The sequence below is a fragment of the Gopherus flavomarginatus genome, chromosome 3 (genome assembly GCF_025201925.1).
Source record: "Gopherus flavomarginatus isolate rGopFla2 chromosome 3, rGopFla2.mat.asm, whole genome shotgun sequence".
Classification (NCBI taxonomy): domain Eukaryota; kingdom Metazoa; phylum Chordata; order Testudines; family Testudinidae; genus Gopherus; species Gopherus flavomarginatus.
Genome location: NC_066619.1, coordinates 99,931,913 through 99,948,397, shown reverse-complemented (window position 1 = coordinate 99,948,397; position 16,485 = coordinate 99,931,913). Strand labels below are relative to the sequence as shown.

Here is a 16,485-nt window from a genome sequence, read left to right as displayed (position 1 = left end):
ATTTTCCTGGTAGACATGAATTCAAGTGAAATAGTCAATAACACAGCAATAAAGCAATGCACTGAGCTATAGAATAAACAAAACGGATCAAGCAAATAAAAATGAACTGTTATATTGGGCTTGAAGTTACACAAAAAGATTGGGTTGGACTAGCTGGGGCCTTGTATATTTTCACTTGTCATCATTTAGATTGCAAGATCTTCAGGCCAGAGATGTCTCTTGATATGCCTGGGAAGTGCCTAGCATGCTTGTGGGTGCTATAAAAGATCTTTCAATCTCTATTTTATGTACTTGTAAGGTGACTGCAGCATTTGCAGTTTGACTATATCTTTGCTGAGGAAAAGAGGGAGGTGAGAAGAGACCTTTCATCATCCCCTATACAAATCCCAAGCGAATCTGTGTGGGGAGATAATGGAGTCTCATATGCTATTGCTGCCCCTGTGCATCTCCTCCAAAGAGATTGAGGGTAAGTGGATCTATATTAGTGCAGATCCTGTAAATTCCCCTGCATGTAATTGAGGCTGAGTGAAACTCATTTCTCAGCAGGCAGAGGGTGAGGAGGCCTCTCTACAAACTAAACACAATCTGTGTCCTACATATTGTTGGGCCTGAGTAGCACAGGGAGACTTCCAGGCTGGTGTAAATCCATGCAGAACTAGTCAACAAGGATATTTTTCATAGATCTCTGCGGTGTTCCATCCACTGAAGGAGAAGGCCTAAGTATTCTTGATCATCCTTATATAATACAGGTGTTTAACACAGAGAAAATAGTTCCCCTGTCCCATGAGTATTAGATTTGGGCCCTGGTCCCACCAAAGGAGGGTTGGAGAGTTTGGCAGGGGGAATGAAATGCAATAGAGCAGCATTCTAGGAAGGGAATGCAGACTGGAAAGTTGAAGGCTTGTCTGGTTGTCATGGCAGGGTGCATCAATATACTGGCTAGGGGAGATGCACAGACCTTACACCAGTTATCACCCTGTGGGCACAGGGTAAGATGAAAACATTTGTTACATCATAACCATCAGGCTGTCAGAGTTCAAATAATTTTTTCTGACATACCAAGCTATTGCTCTGTGCTAATCACCAGACACTGTCAATCTAAATTCTGCATGTAATATTTAGGAAAGACCCTCAAGAGCAGTGGCTCTCAAACTTTTGTACTGGTGACCCCTTTCAGGCCATGGCTACACTTGCAAGTGTGCAGGGCTGGGAGTTACAACTGTCTTCGTACAGCTGTGCAAGCACAGCGCTGCAGTGTGGCCACACTGACAGCTATCAGCACTGCAGTGTGGCCACATTTGCAGCATTTCCAGTGCTGTTGGGAGTGGTGCATTGTGGGCAGCTATCCCACAGAGCACCTCGTCCCATTTTGGAGCCGTGGGTTGTGGGAAGGGGACGGAAGGGTGCGGGTCATTCCGCTTCCGGTCGCAAAGCCCCGTGGTGCATCGCTTCACATCCGAGCACTCACAGTTTTTCTGTCCACGTTTGGTGCCATTGTGAGTCTCTGTGCAGTGCAATTTCTGTGGGAAATGGAGCCCCAGCTGTTGAAGACTTTGCTGATGACTGTCGCCAGCACATCACGTTTGGCAGTTGAGCTATTCCTTCAGCTCCAAAGTGACAGTGAGGAGTCCGACGATGATATCGAGTCGCCTGACACGTGTGACACTAAATTGCTTGTGGCATTCACGGAAATGCTCAGCACCATGGAACGCCGCTTTTGGGCTCAGAAAACAAGCACTGAGTAGTGGGATCACATCGTCATGGAAGTCTGGGATGACAAGCAGTGGCTGCAGAACTTTCGGATGAGAAAAGCCACTTTCATGGGACTGTGTGAGGAGCTCGCCCCAACCCTGCTGCGCACGGACAGGAGATTGAGAGCTGCCCTGCCAGTGGAGAAGCGGGTGGCTATTGCAATCTGGAAGCTGGCAACTCCAGACAGCTACCAATCGGTCGCAAACCAGTTTGGAGTGGGAAAGTCGACCGTTGGAATCGTGTTGATGCAAGTTTTCAGGGCCATTATTGGCATCCTGCTAAGAAGAACCGTGACTCTGGGGAATGTGCAGGACATTCTGGATGGCTTTGCACAAATGGGTTTCCCTAACTGTGGAGGCGCGATAGATGAGACGCATATTCCTATTCTGGCACCACCCCACCTGGCATCCAAGTACATTAATCGGAAGGGGTATTTCTCTATGGTTCTCCAGGTGCTTGTGGATCACCGTGGGCATTTCATTGACATTAACACAGGCTGGCCTGGAAAGGTGCATGATGCACGCATCTTTCAGAACAGTGGCCTGTTCAGGAAGCTGCAGGCCGGGACTTTTTTCCCAGACCGGAAGATCACAGTAGGGGACGTCGAAATGCCCATTGTGATCCTTGGAGACCCCGCTTACCCGTTAATGCCTTGGCTCATGAAACCGTATACAGGGAAGCTTGACAGGAGCAAGGACCAGTTCAACTACAGGCTGAGCCGGTGCCGAATGACTGTGGAGTGTGCTTTTGTCCGTTTAAAAGGGTGCTGGCGATCTCTGTACGGGAAGCTAGACTTGGGGGGAAAGCAGCATCCCTGCGGTTGTATCCGCGTGCTGCACCCTCCATAACATTTGTGAAGGGAAGGGTGAAACATTCAGTCAGGAATGGACCTCCGAGGTTCAACGCCTGGAGGCTGAATTTGCACAACCAGAGAGCAGGGCTACTAGAGAGGCCCAGCAGAGGGCTACAAGGATTAGGGATGCCTTGAGGGAGGAATTTGAGGCTGAAAACCAACAGTAATGTTTGGTGCCTTGCACAAGAGTGAAGTGCAGTGGTTACAATAGTAGGAATCTGTTTTTCCAAAAATGATTTGCAGTGCATGCTTCTTTCCTGGGCTATGGTATCTTTCACTTTCTGCAATAATAAAGACTGTTTTCAAAGCCAAGAATTCATTTATTGAAAAGAAAATAACTTTCCTGACAGACACACAACATTTTGGGAACCTAAAAGGGCAGGGGGGTAGGGTGGTGAACTGTACAGTCACAGGTTTGAATATGTCCTGTCTGGAGTGCTTTGCAATGACTGCTGCACTTCAGGATGAAAATACTGCATGGTGATGGGGGTTGAGTGCAGAGGGTAAGGGTCGTAGTTCTCAGGGCTGGTTGGTGAACGTACAGGTGTTGGGGGCAGCTGGTGGTGGTAAGAACCTGGATGCTGGGGAAGGTGGGTTGGAGCTGACATTAGGGCACAAGGGAAAGAGCTTTGGGACTAGGGGGGTGCCAGCACGGTAGTGCTCTGCCTGCATGGCTACGAGTGCTTGGATAGAGTCCGCTTGGCGCACCAGGATGCTTATCAGCTGCTTTGTGCTTTTCTTCTTAGCTGCTGCATTTCTCTGGCAGAGCATGCTTTCCCTTTGTCTCCAGTCCTGCAGTTTTTTACTCTCTCTGGCAGAGTGATCCATAACTGCTTTCAGCATGTCTTCTCTGCTTTTTTGCGGCTTTTTCCTGAGGTTCTATAGCCTCTGCCCAGTGGATGATGCAGGCAGTCCAGTAGTCAAGGACACTGTTCGAAAGACAGAAATGGGAACAGTTAAAACAGGACACAGGCTGCATTGTTTATAATCTCACCCAGTTATTCCCACATAGTGAAGGAGTTTACAGTCTTCACTTTAGCATACTTTTCCCATACCAAACAGAGCGCACCTAACCCACAGGAGGCAGGAAATGGTGAGTAATGATTGCTTCAGGGATGTGCAGGGGTTTCTGTGCGTTGGGGAGAGCAAAATGCTGTAGGGGGCACCTACACTGAACACTCTCCCCACATTTTCCACAGGAGTTAATCCTGGAAGCTCTCTCGCTGCTGCAGGTCACCTGGGAAGGGGGAATGATTGCTTTAGGGATGTGCAGGGGTTTCTGTGCATTGGGGAGAGCAAAATGCTGCAGGGGGCACCTACACTGAACACTCTCCCCACATTTCCCACAGGAGTTAATCCTGGAAGATATCTTGCTGCTGCGGATGACCTGGAAAGAGCAGGAGGGTCTTCTACAGCAATGTGGATTCCGCCCTGGCCCCTGTGCAGCTTGCCTGTGTGCAGCAATGGTCCCCCTACCCCTCACGGCACAATGGCGCGGACGCGTTAGCCTGACTGGGACGAGGACCACAGTGGCTCTCCCTATAAACTTGTGCAAGCGCATTGCCCACGCTCTGGCTGCAACTTTTGAAGAGATTACCGAGGCCGATTACCGCGACGTGATAGACCACATCAATGGGCTATTCCACATCTAGGCATGCATGCATGCAGCAATAACTCTCCCCCGCTCCTCTCCCGAAACATTTCCATCCTGAAACTAAAAGCTGCTTACTGGGAACCTGCTCCTCTGCTTGTCCTTCTCCAACTAGTTCCAGCTGCTGCGACTGGCTACCTTCCTCTTGGCTTGAGAAGAGCTCCTGGCTGCATGCCTCCTGGGACTCCGGGTTGTCTCCCCCCACCCCCGTAGCCTCACTCTCGGCTTCCTCAACCCCTTCCCCTTCCCCGTCCTCTAACCCACCCTCCCCGCCCCCGTTCTGAACTGTCCCTCGTGTGGTCATCGGATTGGCAGTGGGGTCACCCCCAAGTATCGCATCCAGCTCCTTGTAAAAACGGCAGGTTGTGGGGGCAGCACCTGAGCGGCGGTTTCCCTTGCGGGCTTTGCAATAGGCACTCCGCAGCTCCTTTACTTTAACCCTGCACTGCACCGCATCCCGGTCATGGCCCCTTTCCAGCATGGCCCTTGAGATCTGCCCATAGGTATCGTAATTCCTACGGCTGGAGCGCAGCTGGGACTGCACAGCTTCCTCACCAAAAACACTGATGAGGTCCAGCAACTAGCCACTGCTCCATGCTGGGGCTCATTTAGTGCGTGGAGGCATGGTCATCTGGAAAGATTCACTGATTGATTGCACTCCACACCTGGCTGAGCAAACAGGAAGAGGATTTTTTTAAAATTCCCGGGGCATTTAAAGGGTGGGTCACCTGAGCCCAGGGCAGTAGAGTGCGAACTGATGAGCAGAGTGGCTGAACAGGTATTCTGGGATACCTCCTAATACCCTGGAGGCCAATTACAGCGCTTTTGGTAGCCACACTTGCGGAGCAGCGCTGCATCACCAGTGCTGCAATCGTTATACCCCAAGCAGAGCAGGAGTACAGCCAGCACTGCAATCAGGGAGATGCAGCACTGTATGTGCCTTGCAAGTGTGGACGGTGAGTAAGTGGCAGCGCTTGTGGTGGGTTTACAGCGCTGCAACTCTCCAGTGTAGCCAAGGCCTCACATACCAAGCCTCTGAGTGAGACCCCCCCGCCTTATAAATTAAAAACACTTTTAAATATACTTAACATCATTATAAATGCTGGAGGCAAAGCAGGATTTGGGGTGGAGGTTGACAGCTCGTGACCCCCTAAGGGGTCCTGACCCCCAGTTTGAGAACCCCTGTTCAAGAGGGACTTTTGTTAACTGTTCATAGATTGGTCAAAATTAAAAATAAACTCTCTTATTTCTAGCTTCAACACTCCTATAGTGAAACCAATCAAATAACTTGTTGGATTTTCTTAAGAGTTTCTGGTGATCAAATTCACTTCCTCTAAAGAATCATGTGGTACAAAGACCTGAAAAAATGCTTCTGCTTGTATGTGACGCTTTCAGATGATCCGTATACACTGTGGTTAATATGCTGTCTTGCAGTGCTTCCCCTCAAGCTTCATCTTCCATTGTTTACGAAGTTGGAGACTGATGGCCTATTTTTTTTATTTTAAAATGAAATCACTTGAACTTTTAAACTTAAGGAGCCAACAGTCCAACACAAAGTACTTCTAACTGGGAATGATCTGTGCTGCAAACACTTAAACGTTTGAAATTCCTTCCACCTGCCACTACAGTTAATCTGATCTTTTGATAAGCTAAAGTAAATCCTTTGTCCTGGATTTGAAAAAGATCATGTCTAAAGCCACAATGTACATGGAATATCCTCTACATTAAAACTATTAGGAACTGCCAAACACTGACCTGAGCTGCAGCTAATATTAAAGGAAAGGGCCATATGATGCAAGTATTTAGCATAACTTCATCTTTTTCCATACTGTCTCTTGTAAATCACAAGCACACAAATTGCATTTCAGGGAGATGAGACACTTGGGGATAGAAGGCTGAGTGGGTGTGTGGATTTTTTTTTTGTTTTTGTTTTAAACACACCTTGCAAAGCAGTACAACAGCAGTTTAGGATAAGTCACCTAGGCCTGGCTCCACAAAAGGACTTGGGTGTTGCAATGCCTAACTTCTAGGCACTTAGGAAATCACAGGAACAACACAGCAATCCACAACATCCGAGTCAGGTGTGTAGGCTCCTATACAATGAGAGAGAGGTGTCTAAGACTGTGATCCACACAAGTCAGCATGGGAGGCAAGGAGCTTCGTAAGCCAGCCAATGGGAGAGGCAAACACTCCTCTTCATGGGTGAACCCTGCTTAGATGCACACCTTGTTCTAACCACTGAGCTACAGTCTCCTCAGAGATGGGAGATCGTAGTTCAAATCTTTTTCGCCACTCAGGAAGAGGAGAGAATTGACCCTGGGTTTTCCCACATTCCAAGTGAGTGCTCTAACCACTGGACTAAAAATTATCAGGAGCATAACGACTCTACTTCTGGCCAATTTTGAATGGGATGTGAGCCAGCAGGCAAACTCTGAGCTCACCTACTGGATTGGATCCCACACATGAGATAGGCAGGCACGTACTTATTTTCCCCGTTCATCAATTTGCTTTGTGGCTTAGGGGGAGATAGATGCTTCGGCACTCAGAGGGTGGCAGTGTGCATGCTCAGATGTAGAAGTTTTTGTACCCAGGGAACATCTAGCCTGAAAATTTAGGCACCTAGTGAATGTAGTGCCTACAGGGTTTGATGCATGTCTTATAGATCATAGTGGTGCCTAAACCCCCCAAACTCAGGTGCCTAAGTAGCTTTGTGGCTAGGGGCCTTAACTTGGTTGAAGTAAGAAATATCCAAAATTTCAGTTCAGTTCCTACTCTGAACCCAAAATTTAACAGCTCAACCTAGGGTAAGTTGATTTAAATCAGCAATTTAAAGTCACCAAGTGGAAAGCCTCTATTTTAAATCAGTATTTTTTCATTTAAAAACATTTTCATTTGTACTTATTTTCTGAAAATAAGTGTATTCTCATTGGTTGATATAACCATTTAAAACATTGATTTTTAGCGAAATAGAGCCTTTATACTAGATTTGGCACATCTCTTTGCTACCTAGGAGAGTATACTAGAACTCTCTAAATTTATTTAAGCGATTATATAGATTAATCTGATTCTTCATTGTACATTTTGGTATGTAAAAAAATGGTGAATGATGTACACTATTGCTTATTTGCTATATAATTAACTTTTTTTCAACATAATGTCTAGCTGTATTAGGACTGTAACTGGCATTTAATCAAACACAAAACAGCATTTTGTTTTAAGAGATAAGTTTAGGCCTTAATGTATTTTGTATTAAATTTAGATTTCATTTTAAACAGTTTTTTTAAAATTCCAATTTAATTTAAAAACAAGTGAAGAATCCTCTAATTGAATTTGTGTTTAGCAAATGTGGAGGTCCTTCTCCCCTCCTCCCATTCCCACCCTTTGATTCTGTGACAGCCCAAAATGAGCAAGGTGCTCTGGAAACCTAGAAGGTAACACGGCCTGTGTCCTAAAGCATAGAACTCTTGTCTGGAGCCCAGCAGCTTCGGAAGGGAAATACAGGCAAATGTTTCTCTCCAGAGAAAGCACTATGATTGAGTTTGTAATTCAGAGCCAGAGTTTATTTTAAAAATAAACTAGTTTTCTTACAAGCCTGAAGCCAGCTAGCTTTGCAGAACTTCCCCGATCTTTCAGGAAGCCTGTACTGCACTGTGGTTTCAGAGGAAAGCCATGATACCCTTTTGCATGGTCTCACCCTGAACTCTGCTTCTCCCAGTGTCCAGAGTTTTATTCTGGTTTTTGAATCATTCAGACCTAAAACTCTAAGACAGACTTACAGATTGAAGATCCCCAGAAACTGCTTGCACCTAATGATGTAGATTAAAACCACTGTGTCTTATACACATCTTGTGGAACTGAGCAGCTGTAACAACTAAATATATTGATGGTGGTTCAAGGAAAAATGTAGGTTTTTTTTGTTTGTTTTTTTTGACAGTTAGTAATGATTTTGATCCCAGAAACAGTGTTAGGGTATCAGCTGCTGCCTGACACAATCATACACTTTTTTTTTTATTTTAAGAAGAGAAATTTGAAAATCTTGATCCATGCAGTTAAGTTAGGCTTCTGAGTCCAACTTAATGTCTTGTCACCATTCCTCCCTCTCTAGTACCTCAAATGACCCTTAATGGTGGCTTTGCATGAAAGCATTCCAGAGGGACCTGGAGGTAAACAGCCAGTCCCCTACTCTGATAGGAGGCTGCTAATCTCATGGGTATATGAGTGGAAGCTGATTTTTCTTAAAACGGTATCTCCTGCTAGGTCTCCCCTTTAGCTGCAATTGAGCAACTTGCAGGGGGATGACCAAATACAGGTTCTGCTGGATAAGTCCTGCTTCAGGGAGAAGAGAAGAGAGTCAGTCAGCAGAGTTATCACTGCAAGCAACAACTACTCTCACATCATGTTAACTAATTCAATGTTAAATAGGATTCAGCACTCATTGTAAACCCAGGGCTGCTGTGGCTAACAGGTTATCTGGCTGCAGTGAACTCTATGGTCAGTTAACCACAACCAGAGATACAGTGTGGAACAGGATAGTCCTTGTCTCATGATAGTTAACCAGTGTTCTAACACCACCTTTTCTTCTACACTTGAAAGGAAATATGACCGAACAATCTTACAGAAGTGGACACATTCATGGAGTGACCTAGGTTAATTATGAAATTCTCTGATTTATCTTTTTCCCTCTTCCCAACTTGTTTTTCAAGATGGTAAGAACTTGACAAATTGCCAAGTTTTTTGCTTTAAAATGTACTGTGGTGTTGGAACTGTTTAAGTTGCTAATACATACACATAATGTATTATCCCATTTAACTTCATGACAGAACATATTTATCAAGTACTCCTCAGCATAGTCTATTGCCTTGACTACAGCTGTTTGGAAGGTGTTAAAGAGTAATTTCACATGAAGGTTAAAAAGTAGTGGTTCAACTTACTTTTGCCAGCTCTATTGAATTCATACGAAGAGACCATAACTTCAAGTGTTTTTAAATGATTTATTCAGATTAGGCAATTTTGAACACTTTCAATTTAATATAATATATATATATCTTTCAAAAACACTTCAGCTCTGAGGTAAAGTACTTTAGAGGAAAAACAAGAACACTTTTAAAAATAAAAGCAAAAGATCAGTAAAATTCTTAGGCAGGATAAAAAGAAAAATATTCCCTCCTCACTTCAATGCTAATGATTCCAACACCAATACAATTCATACAGCAAAGTCAGAGTCCAAAGTTGAGTCAAACACAAAATTCTCTGGGCCCATAACAGTAAAAAGAGAAACTTCTCAGGGCAGCTCTTCCCCTGCCATTTCACTCCACACACCCACTCCCATATGGTGGAAATTAAAAGAAGCCTTACATTGTCTCTTCCTGCTCTGTGGAGATAGACGATGATCATTCACCATTGCATTATCCCATCTCTTACTGCAGGGTTTCCGCTTGTCAAATAATGCTCACCCTGCCAGCATAATATTTTAAGCAAGTTCTTATCCATACATAAGAAACTTTGGAGTGCTGCCAGTGGGAGAGCAAGTGTGCTGACAAAGAAAACAGCTAGGATTGAGGAGTGTATTGCAGAGACATTAGGTACCTGAAGGGATATCTTGGGACACCTGGCATGTTTAGAGGGCTAAATCCCTTCCCCATACAGCAAGATGGGGGCAGGGGGAAGAGATCAGCATATGACCTCCAGCGTGATGATTTCAAGGGAACTTTGATTTAAAACTTGCCACAAAGGCTAGGAAATGCCAAGAGATTTCACTCTCTGTTTACATGTTATAGTGAGAGATTGCAAGACTTCATTACTCTATATAAAGGTATTTTTTTTACAGTTGCAAAGATATGATTTGGGAATGACAGGCAATAGAGGTTATAGTTCTTAAGACACTATGAAGAAAGTTAATCGGAGTCTTCATCATCAAGGTATTCCTCTGCGTTACTTAATGTCCGCACTGTATCTGAAAATAAAACAAGTCTACTTTAACCAGGGACAGAATTGGGCATATAACAAAATCTTGAATAGTTTAAATTTGTGATGCTGTGGGCAAACACAATTGACTAACGCTACATGAAGAGGTTGTGTCTGTGGGGGGCATTTCCTAGGATTTAAGATATTTGTAGGTGAGGCGCTAGCCAGGAGCTGGTCAAACGGTCACCTTTTCTACACAAATTTGCGTACAACTGTTGGAGAAAGTTCAGTTGAGGAGAGACACTAGCATGCCTGCTGGTCAGTACTCTTCATGTGAGGCTCCAGGAGCCTGGCTGCCTGAAAAGCTTTGCACACCAGAAGAACAAAGTTGGACCCAATTTAAACCTCTCTAATGGGAAAGTTTTAAACACAGAATATATGATTGGTGAACTAGAAAAAGTTTCCCTAGCTCACTTTCAAGGCTCTAAGCCAGTCTTCATCCTCTGCTTTAATTCCCATGCAGACCTTTTGTCCCCCCTGTCATCCACTGTCCCTTATTCTCTTCCCCACCCCCAGTCTTCTTCTTGTTGACTACGTATTGGTTTTTAGACATGGATTTATGCTTTCAAAAACTGCATGTATAAAACACATCTAAACGTGGTGCTTCTAGATGGCAAGTAGAAAACTGGATACAGCAGAGAGGGAGGGCAAAGGACTAGTGGACACTAGGAAAGTGGTCCTCCTCACCCAGATATGTAGTAATGTCAAGAGAAGAGCACCTGGCTTGTGCTCCTTTAAGAGATGAACAGAAGGGGAATTCTTTTGTTGTTGGACAGGAATTCCTCTCCTACAGGAGATGAGCCCTGCAAGGAGGTTTTCATTTACATCCTTTCCAGTAAAGGAATGGAAGGCAGTCCTAATCAAAAATGATTTGTCTGCTTCCTCAAAGGTGACTTATCCTGCAGAGTTGTGTTGTACAACCCATTCACCATCAAAAATAACTGATGCATAATCCGTTCTACACTGGTTAATAACTTTAGAATTTATCAAATATAGGTTATGGAGTATTCAAACAAGAAACAAGCAGCTTAGTAAGCCAGCCTATGTCTTATATTTTGGAGTAACTGAGAAGTGAGTCAATTTTAAACTCTGATCTTGGGAATTGTTTTGCTAACAGAAGCCCAAAAGTACTTGTTTTAAAAATCTCAGAAAATCCATGTAATACTCAAGAGTTAGGGTGGTAAAGGTGGCTAATAAACACCATCTTGCTTAATAAAGGTTTAGTCCCAGCTGTAAGTGCAAATATCCACACAGCCTTATCTATCAAAGGGCTATGGACCTTCCAAATACCTTTGTACCAAGGTCAGCCTCCTATTTCTCATTCTCAGGCTCAGCACATTTCTCGCCTTTTTATCTTCTTCTCATTTATTTTTTCTAATTCCCTTCATTGCCTCCTCTTCAGTATCTTCTTCCTGCAGCTCTCTGCCACCCACGTATCTCCTTTAAATCTACCTTTTCTACAGCCTTCCAAGGAAGGATCTCTAATGTCCCTTTGCAACTTTATATTTGAATACTTATCCCCTAACTGTATTTGCTTGCCTGATTATAGTATAAACTTTCTGGGGAAGAGATCATGTCTTGAGTTTACTATTGTGGAGTGCATCACACTTTCCAAATATCAGAATTTCTCAAATATTCTTATATTGAGTACTCTTCTCCCCTAATCTTCCAAACTTTTAAACAGAGCTGTTATGATTTGACATTAAACAAAAGAAAAGAGTTCCTAATGCTTTAAAAATAAGGTTTATGGAAAGAATAAACCAATTGAATGCAGTGCCATTAAGTACAAATGCATTATTAAAAACCTGCACAAATTAAAATATTGTAAAATGAGGTAAAGCAGACCACAGAAGCTATAAATATGCCACATTCATGCTATAAGGAACATACTAAAAGCAGAACTAAACTTGGATACTTTGATACTAGGAACAGGAGAGTCCTGAAAGAGTACATAGGAAATACTGAAATGTAAATTGCAAGGAGTTCAATAGATGCATATGCATTTGAGAAACGAACATAATGAGGGGAAGAAGAGACTCCAATATGAATGATCAGAGAAATTCATGGAAAAAGAAAAGCACACATGTAGCTGTGACCCTATTGACAAGGAGGAAGATTATCGAAGATGAATGTAAAGGAGAGAAGTGAACAAGAAGTTAAAGGCTGACGTAGAAATGAAAACTGCAAACAATATTGCAAATTACATATTGTGAGAAAAGGTAACTTGGTGATAGATTAGGTAGATATTGAGGAAAAACAATGTGACTTTTGTTTCTCAGTTGTCTAGAAGGAATGAAGGAAATATTCCAGAAATAAAGATTAGCTTTCTGGAGATGGAAAATGAAAAAGTAATGTAACTAATAGGGACATTAGAACAGAGAAGGATTCAGTAGCAGATGGCTTGAGTCCCAGAATTCTGAAAGAGGAAGATAAAAAATACATCTAATGGAGAGTAAGTTACACTAGAAAAATGTATAGGAACTGAGGAAAAAACAATGTGGCTCCTATTACAGTGGTTTCTTTCTGACCCCAAGATGACAAACGAGAGACTCTGATGTTGCAGGAAATTGAGTATTATGCTACCACCCCTTAACTTACTTACACAAAGTACTCAAAGTTAAGGAGTTGTCAGATGTTTCACTAACATTATTTAAGAGTGGTTGTAAAAACTCTTCCTTGCCTAGTTAAGCTTCCATAAAACTATCCCTCAAACAAAACTGTTGCTAACTTTGAATTAAGATTGTTAGATTGCATTGCTGAGATATGCTTCATCCTAATTCCTTTTCAACTCATTCTCCACCCCATCTACACTTCATATAGGTTCCCCATCTCACTTCTACTTCCACCTATCTCCTCCCTGATCCTGAACAACCAACTTTAAGCTTTTTTAAACTGCCCTGTATCAGTGAGTGTGTGTGTGTGTGTGTTTAAAAAAGTTAATATGTCAGGGAAATGAGGATATGGGTGGGTTGTGGGAAGATTATATTCTGACAAACACTAGAGCACAACTCCCTTTCTCAAGCCAGCAGGAGGCTGTGAGGAGAATGGAGCAGGATGGTTGTGACAGAGAAAAGAGTAGTTTCTGCTTCTGGGATAAGCTGTGGGGGGAGAAATAGGCATGAGAACATTTCATGTGGCTAACCACATGAAGTATAGAGCAGGGGTTCTCAACCTTTTTCTTTCTGAAGCCCCCCCAACCCCCAAACATAGTATAAAACTCTACGGCCCACCTATACCACAACTATTTTTCTCCATGTAAAAGCATGGTTGGCATTAAGGGGTAGGAAGCAGGGCAATTACCTGGGGGCCCATACCACAAGGGGAACCATGAAACTAAGTTACTCAAGCTTCAGCCCCAGGTGCTGAAGCTCAGGGACCCAGGCTGCAGTCCTGCGGGGTGGGGCTTCAGCTTTCTGTCCTGGGCTCTATCGAGTCTAACACCAGTCATGCTTGGCGGACCCCTTGAAACCAGCTCGCCGCCCCCGCCAAGGGGTTTGCCCGCTTCTCCCTCCCATCACGCTCCATCCTCCAGGAATGCCCTGCTTCCACAGGAGACCCCCATCTTTGCTCTCCACCAGGAGTCCTCTCTTTTCCCCCCTCCAAAACCATGATCTTCCTGGATAGTCATGCTCCTCAACCTCCCTAGCCTCCTGGAGACTTAGAAGCTGAGTTCTGATGAGTTTCCTGGGGTTCATCAAAATTGAGTTGCTTTGATGAACTCTAGCTATCAGAGCGTGGCTCCCCATGGTCCCAACTGAACAAAGAAGTGAGAAACAAACAATACCTGTCCCTTGTTTCTTTTTAAGCAGGGAAGCACAGGCAGCATTGGTAGCCATATCCAGAGCCAATTTCTTCTCATTGTTTTTTAAATCTGTTCTTGCCCCTTTACAAAAAGAAATTCCAAATATGTTCAAAAATACTGTCATAGCAAAACTTTAGTAAAATGAAATCACTTCTCATACAAGTAGCCTGGTCAGCATGACTGATGGGAACGGGCAATGGGGAGTTCATCTAGGGATTTATCCAAAGTCAGTAGAAAGATACCCAGTGGGCTTAGGATCAGGTTCCTATTTAGGAGCTGTGTAGCTCCCTTGCTGCTTAACTGGGTTTAGGTACTCATTTTTGTCTTCCACAGCAGAGTGAAATTTTACTCTGGACAGGTCAGCCTGTTGTACAGACAACTTTGAGGGTTTGCATGGTTTACAAAGATATGCTGGTCTAGCTAGGAACCATGATCAGATTACAGAAAACAAATTTGTAAAATATGCAAATTACAAACTCAGCAGTGATTTACACACAGGAAGCAGCTTTGCCACATACAGAGTATTGAAATATTGGTAAAGATCTTTACCCTTTGCCAGTAGCATCTCTACAATATCTGCATAACCCTTCCAAGCAGCAGCATGCAAAGCTGTGTCTCCCAATTTGTTCTGTGGAGTTACAGGAAAAAGCAAGAGGATTAAAACACAGCAAAAAATAATCAGCCTGCACTAAGAATTAACAATAACAGCACTGTAAATGTTTGAATGGATAAACTTCCTACCTGTTGATTTAGTTCTACGTTTGGCTGTGTAAATAACACTTCCACTATATCTAAATAAAATGAAGAAAAAAAGAAAACTTTATGAAACCAAAACTTGCTTTCTTATATTCCAAGTACAGCACTGAAGTCAGGATTGCACAGAGAAAGACTCTAAACCCAATCAGTTAGAGAAAATCCACATCATTAAAGCCTGTGAAGATTGCTGAGCAAGCACTACAAATACATTAATGTTTCACTTCTATATCTAAACCTCAGTGACAAACATTTTTTTTTGCTCTTCCCCTCAGCAGCCTGCATTTCATCTCTCATTTTTTTAATAATCATACTGTGATTAAGAATGTCTGTATGCTTTTAAAGTAAAAGGATTTAAAGATGTTCCATTTTAAAAAACACGCATTACATTTGACAGATCGGAGCCCTTCTCTGCTGGCTTGTTTTTTTTTTTTTTAATTTATTGCTTACCTGAATTACATAAGAGTACGGACTTTGTTACTGATTACAGCAGATTAAGTAGTAACTGGTTCATTAGCCCAGCAAATAAAGAAAACTGGAACATAATAGTAGAGCTGATGCAGTGTTATACTGTACCTTTGTGCCCACCATGGCAAGCCCAGTACAAAGCTGTGCTTCCCGCTTTGTCTAAACCATTTACACCAACTTGGTTATCCAAGCACTCTCTCAACCAGCTCAGGTTTCCTGAAACAAATAGAAAACAAATTGAGTAGCAGAACCATGAAAGGCATTTAGCTCAGTATGAATGTTATGTTGCATTAGATCTTAATTTTTATTTAGCAATTCATTAGAAACAGTGTTTGGCATTAGTTATTGCTACAGGTTATGGAGGGGGGAAAAAAAGAGTCCCAACTTATTAAACATCTTGTTAAGAGGACAATTTTTTCCCCACCTTAAAAGCTAATCACTGATGGAACAGGACAAACATTATAGATTGCATCCATTTACAATCTGGTAAATAGATTTCCCTACCCCCTTGTCCCCCGCTTTTTTCCTCCCACTCTGCTACTCAGTGCTGCAGAATTTAAATACCAAATATATTCAGGTTAACCACCCAAAATATGCAGCACATTCAGTCTTAAAAATTCTGTTGGCACACATACACAAACCGCACAAAAAGACTTCTTTTGGCATTACAAAATTTAAAATTCTCAAAATGAGAAGTCCCAGGTATCACAGTCCAAACCACACCCACACCCACCTCTTTTGGCAGCTTCATGCAATGGGTTATCAATGGACTCTGCTTGTTCAGCCACTGAAATGAAACACACAAATTCTGATCAGTTTCTCATAGTAAAGATTTTTGTATTTTATTTTTTTCAGACTCTTGCTAATTAAGTCCAAGAGACTAGCATACAGAAGTAGATTTTGCATTTTGTTCTGAAAGTGCTGAGGTTAGTGATCTTCCTGTCTCCTGTGAAAGTAGGGTCAAGAATGGTGGGTCACTGAGACTGTTCTACTTCCTGTGCACACTAGCTTCTACAGCCTCTTTTTTTGAATTGAGCTCGAAGTCCCAGGATGAAATCCTGACCCTGTTGGAAATCTATGGCAAAATTACCTCTAACTTCAACTGGGCCAGGATTTCTCACATGGTATTTCTTAGCCTGATGTAAGCTTGTGAAGTGACTGTTGTGTGACTATAATGGTTGACCACCAGCATCTAGTGAGCTGCACTCTGAAGTTTGCATTTCCTGTGAGAATTCTTGCAGC

General features: G+C 43.0%; 1 protein-coding gene across 3 annotated transcripts in view; it reads right to left on the bottom strand.

Annotated features, from left to right (window-relative positions):
• Nucleotides 1–2,936: 2,936 nt before the first annotated feature.
• Nucleotides 2,937–16,485, bottom strand: part of OSTF1 (osteoclast stimulating factor 1) — a 33,153-nt gene continuing 19,604 nt past the window's right edge. The window contains exons 5-11 of one of the 3 annotated variants that reach the window (XR_007773177.1): nt 15,977–16,030; nt 15,352–15,459; nt 14,764–14,813; nt 14,572–14,650; nt 14,005–14,103; nt 6,198–6,349; nt 2,937–3,534 (exon numbers count right to left, since the gene is read on the bottom strand). Coding sequence is in view for 2 of the 3 variants with exons in the window: in XM_050944235.1 (XP_050800192.1) it covers nt 10,151–10,209; nt 14,005–14,103; nt 14,572–14,650; nt 14,764–14,813; nt 15,352–15,459; nt 15,977–16,030 (449 nt within the window). In the remaining variant the exon portion in view is untranslated. Of the gene's footprint in view, nt 3,535–6,197; nt 6,350–9,227; nt 10,210–14,004; nt 14,104–14,571; nt 14,651–14,763; nt 14,814–15,351; nt 15,460–15,976; nt 16,031–16,485 lie in introns of those variants that run through there. The other 2 variants (XM_050944236.1, XM_050944235.1) reach the window with 2 other exon arrangements.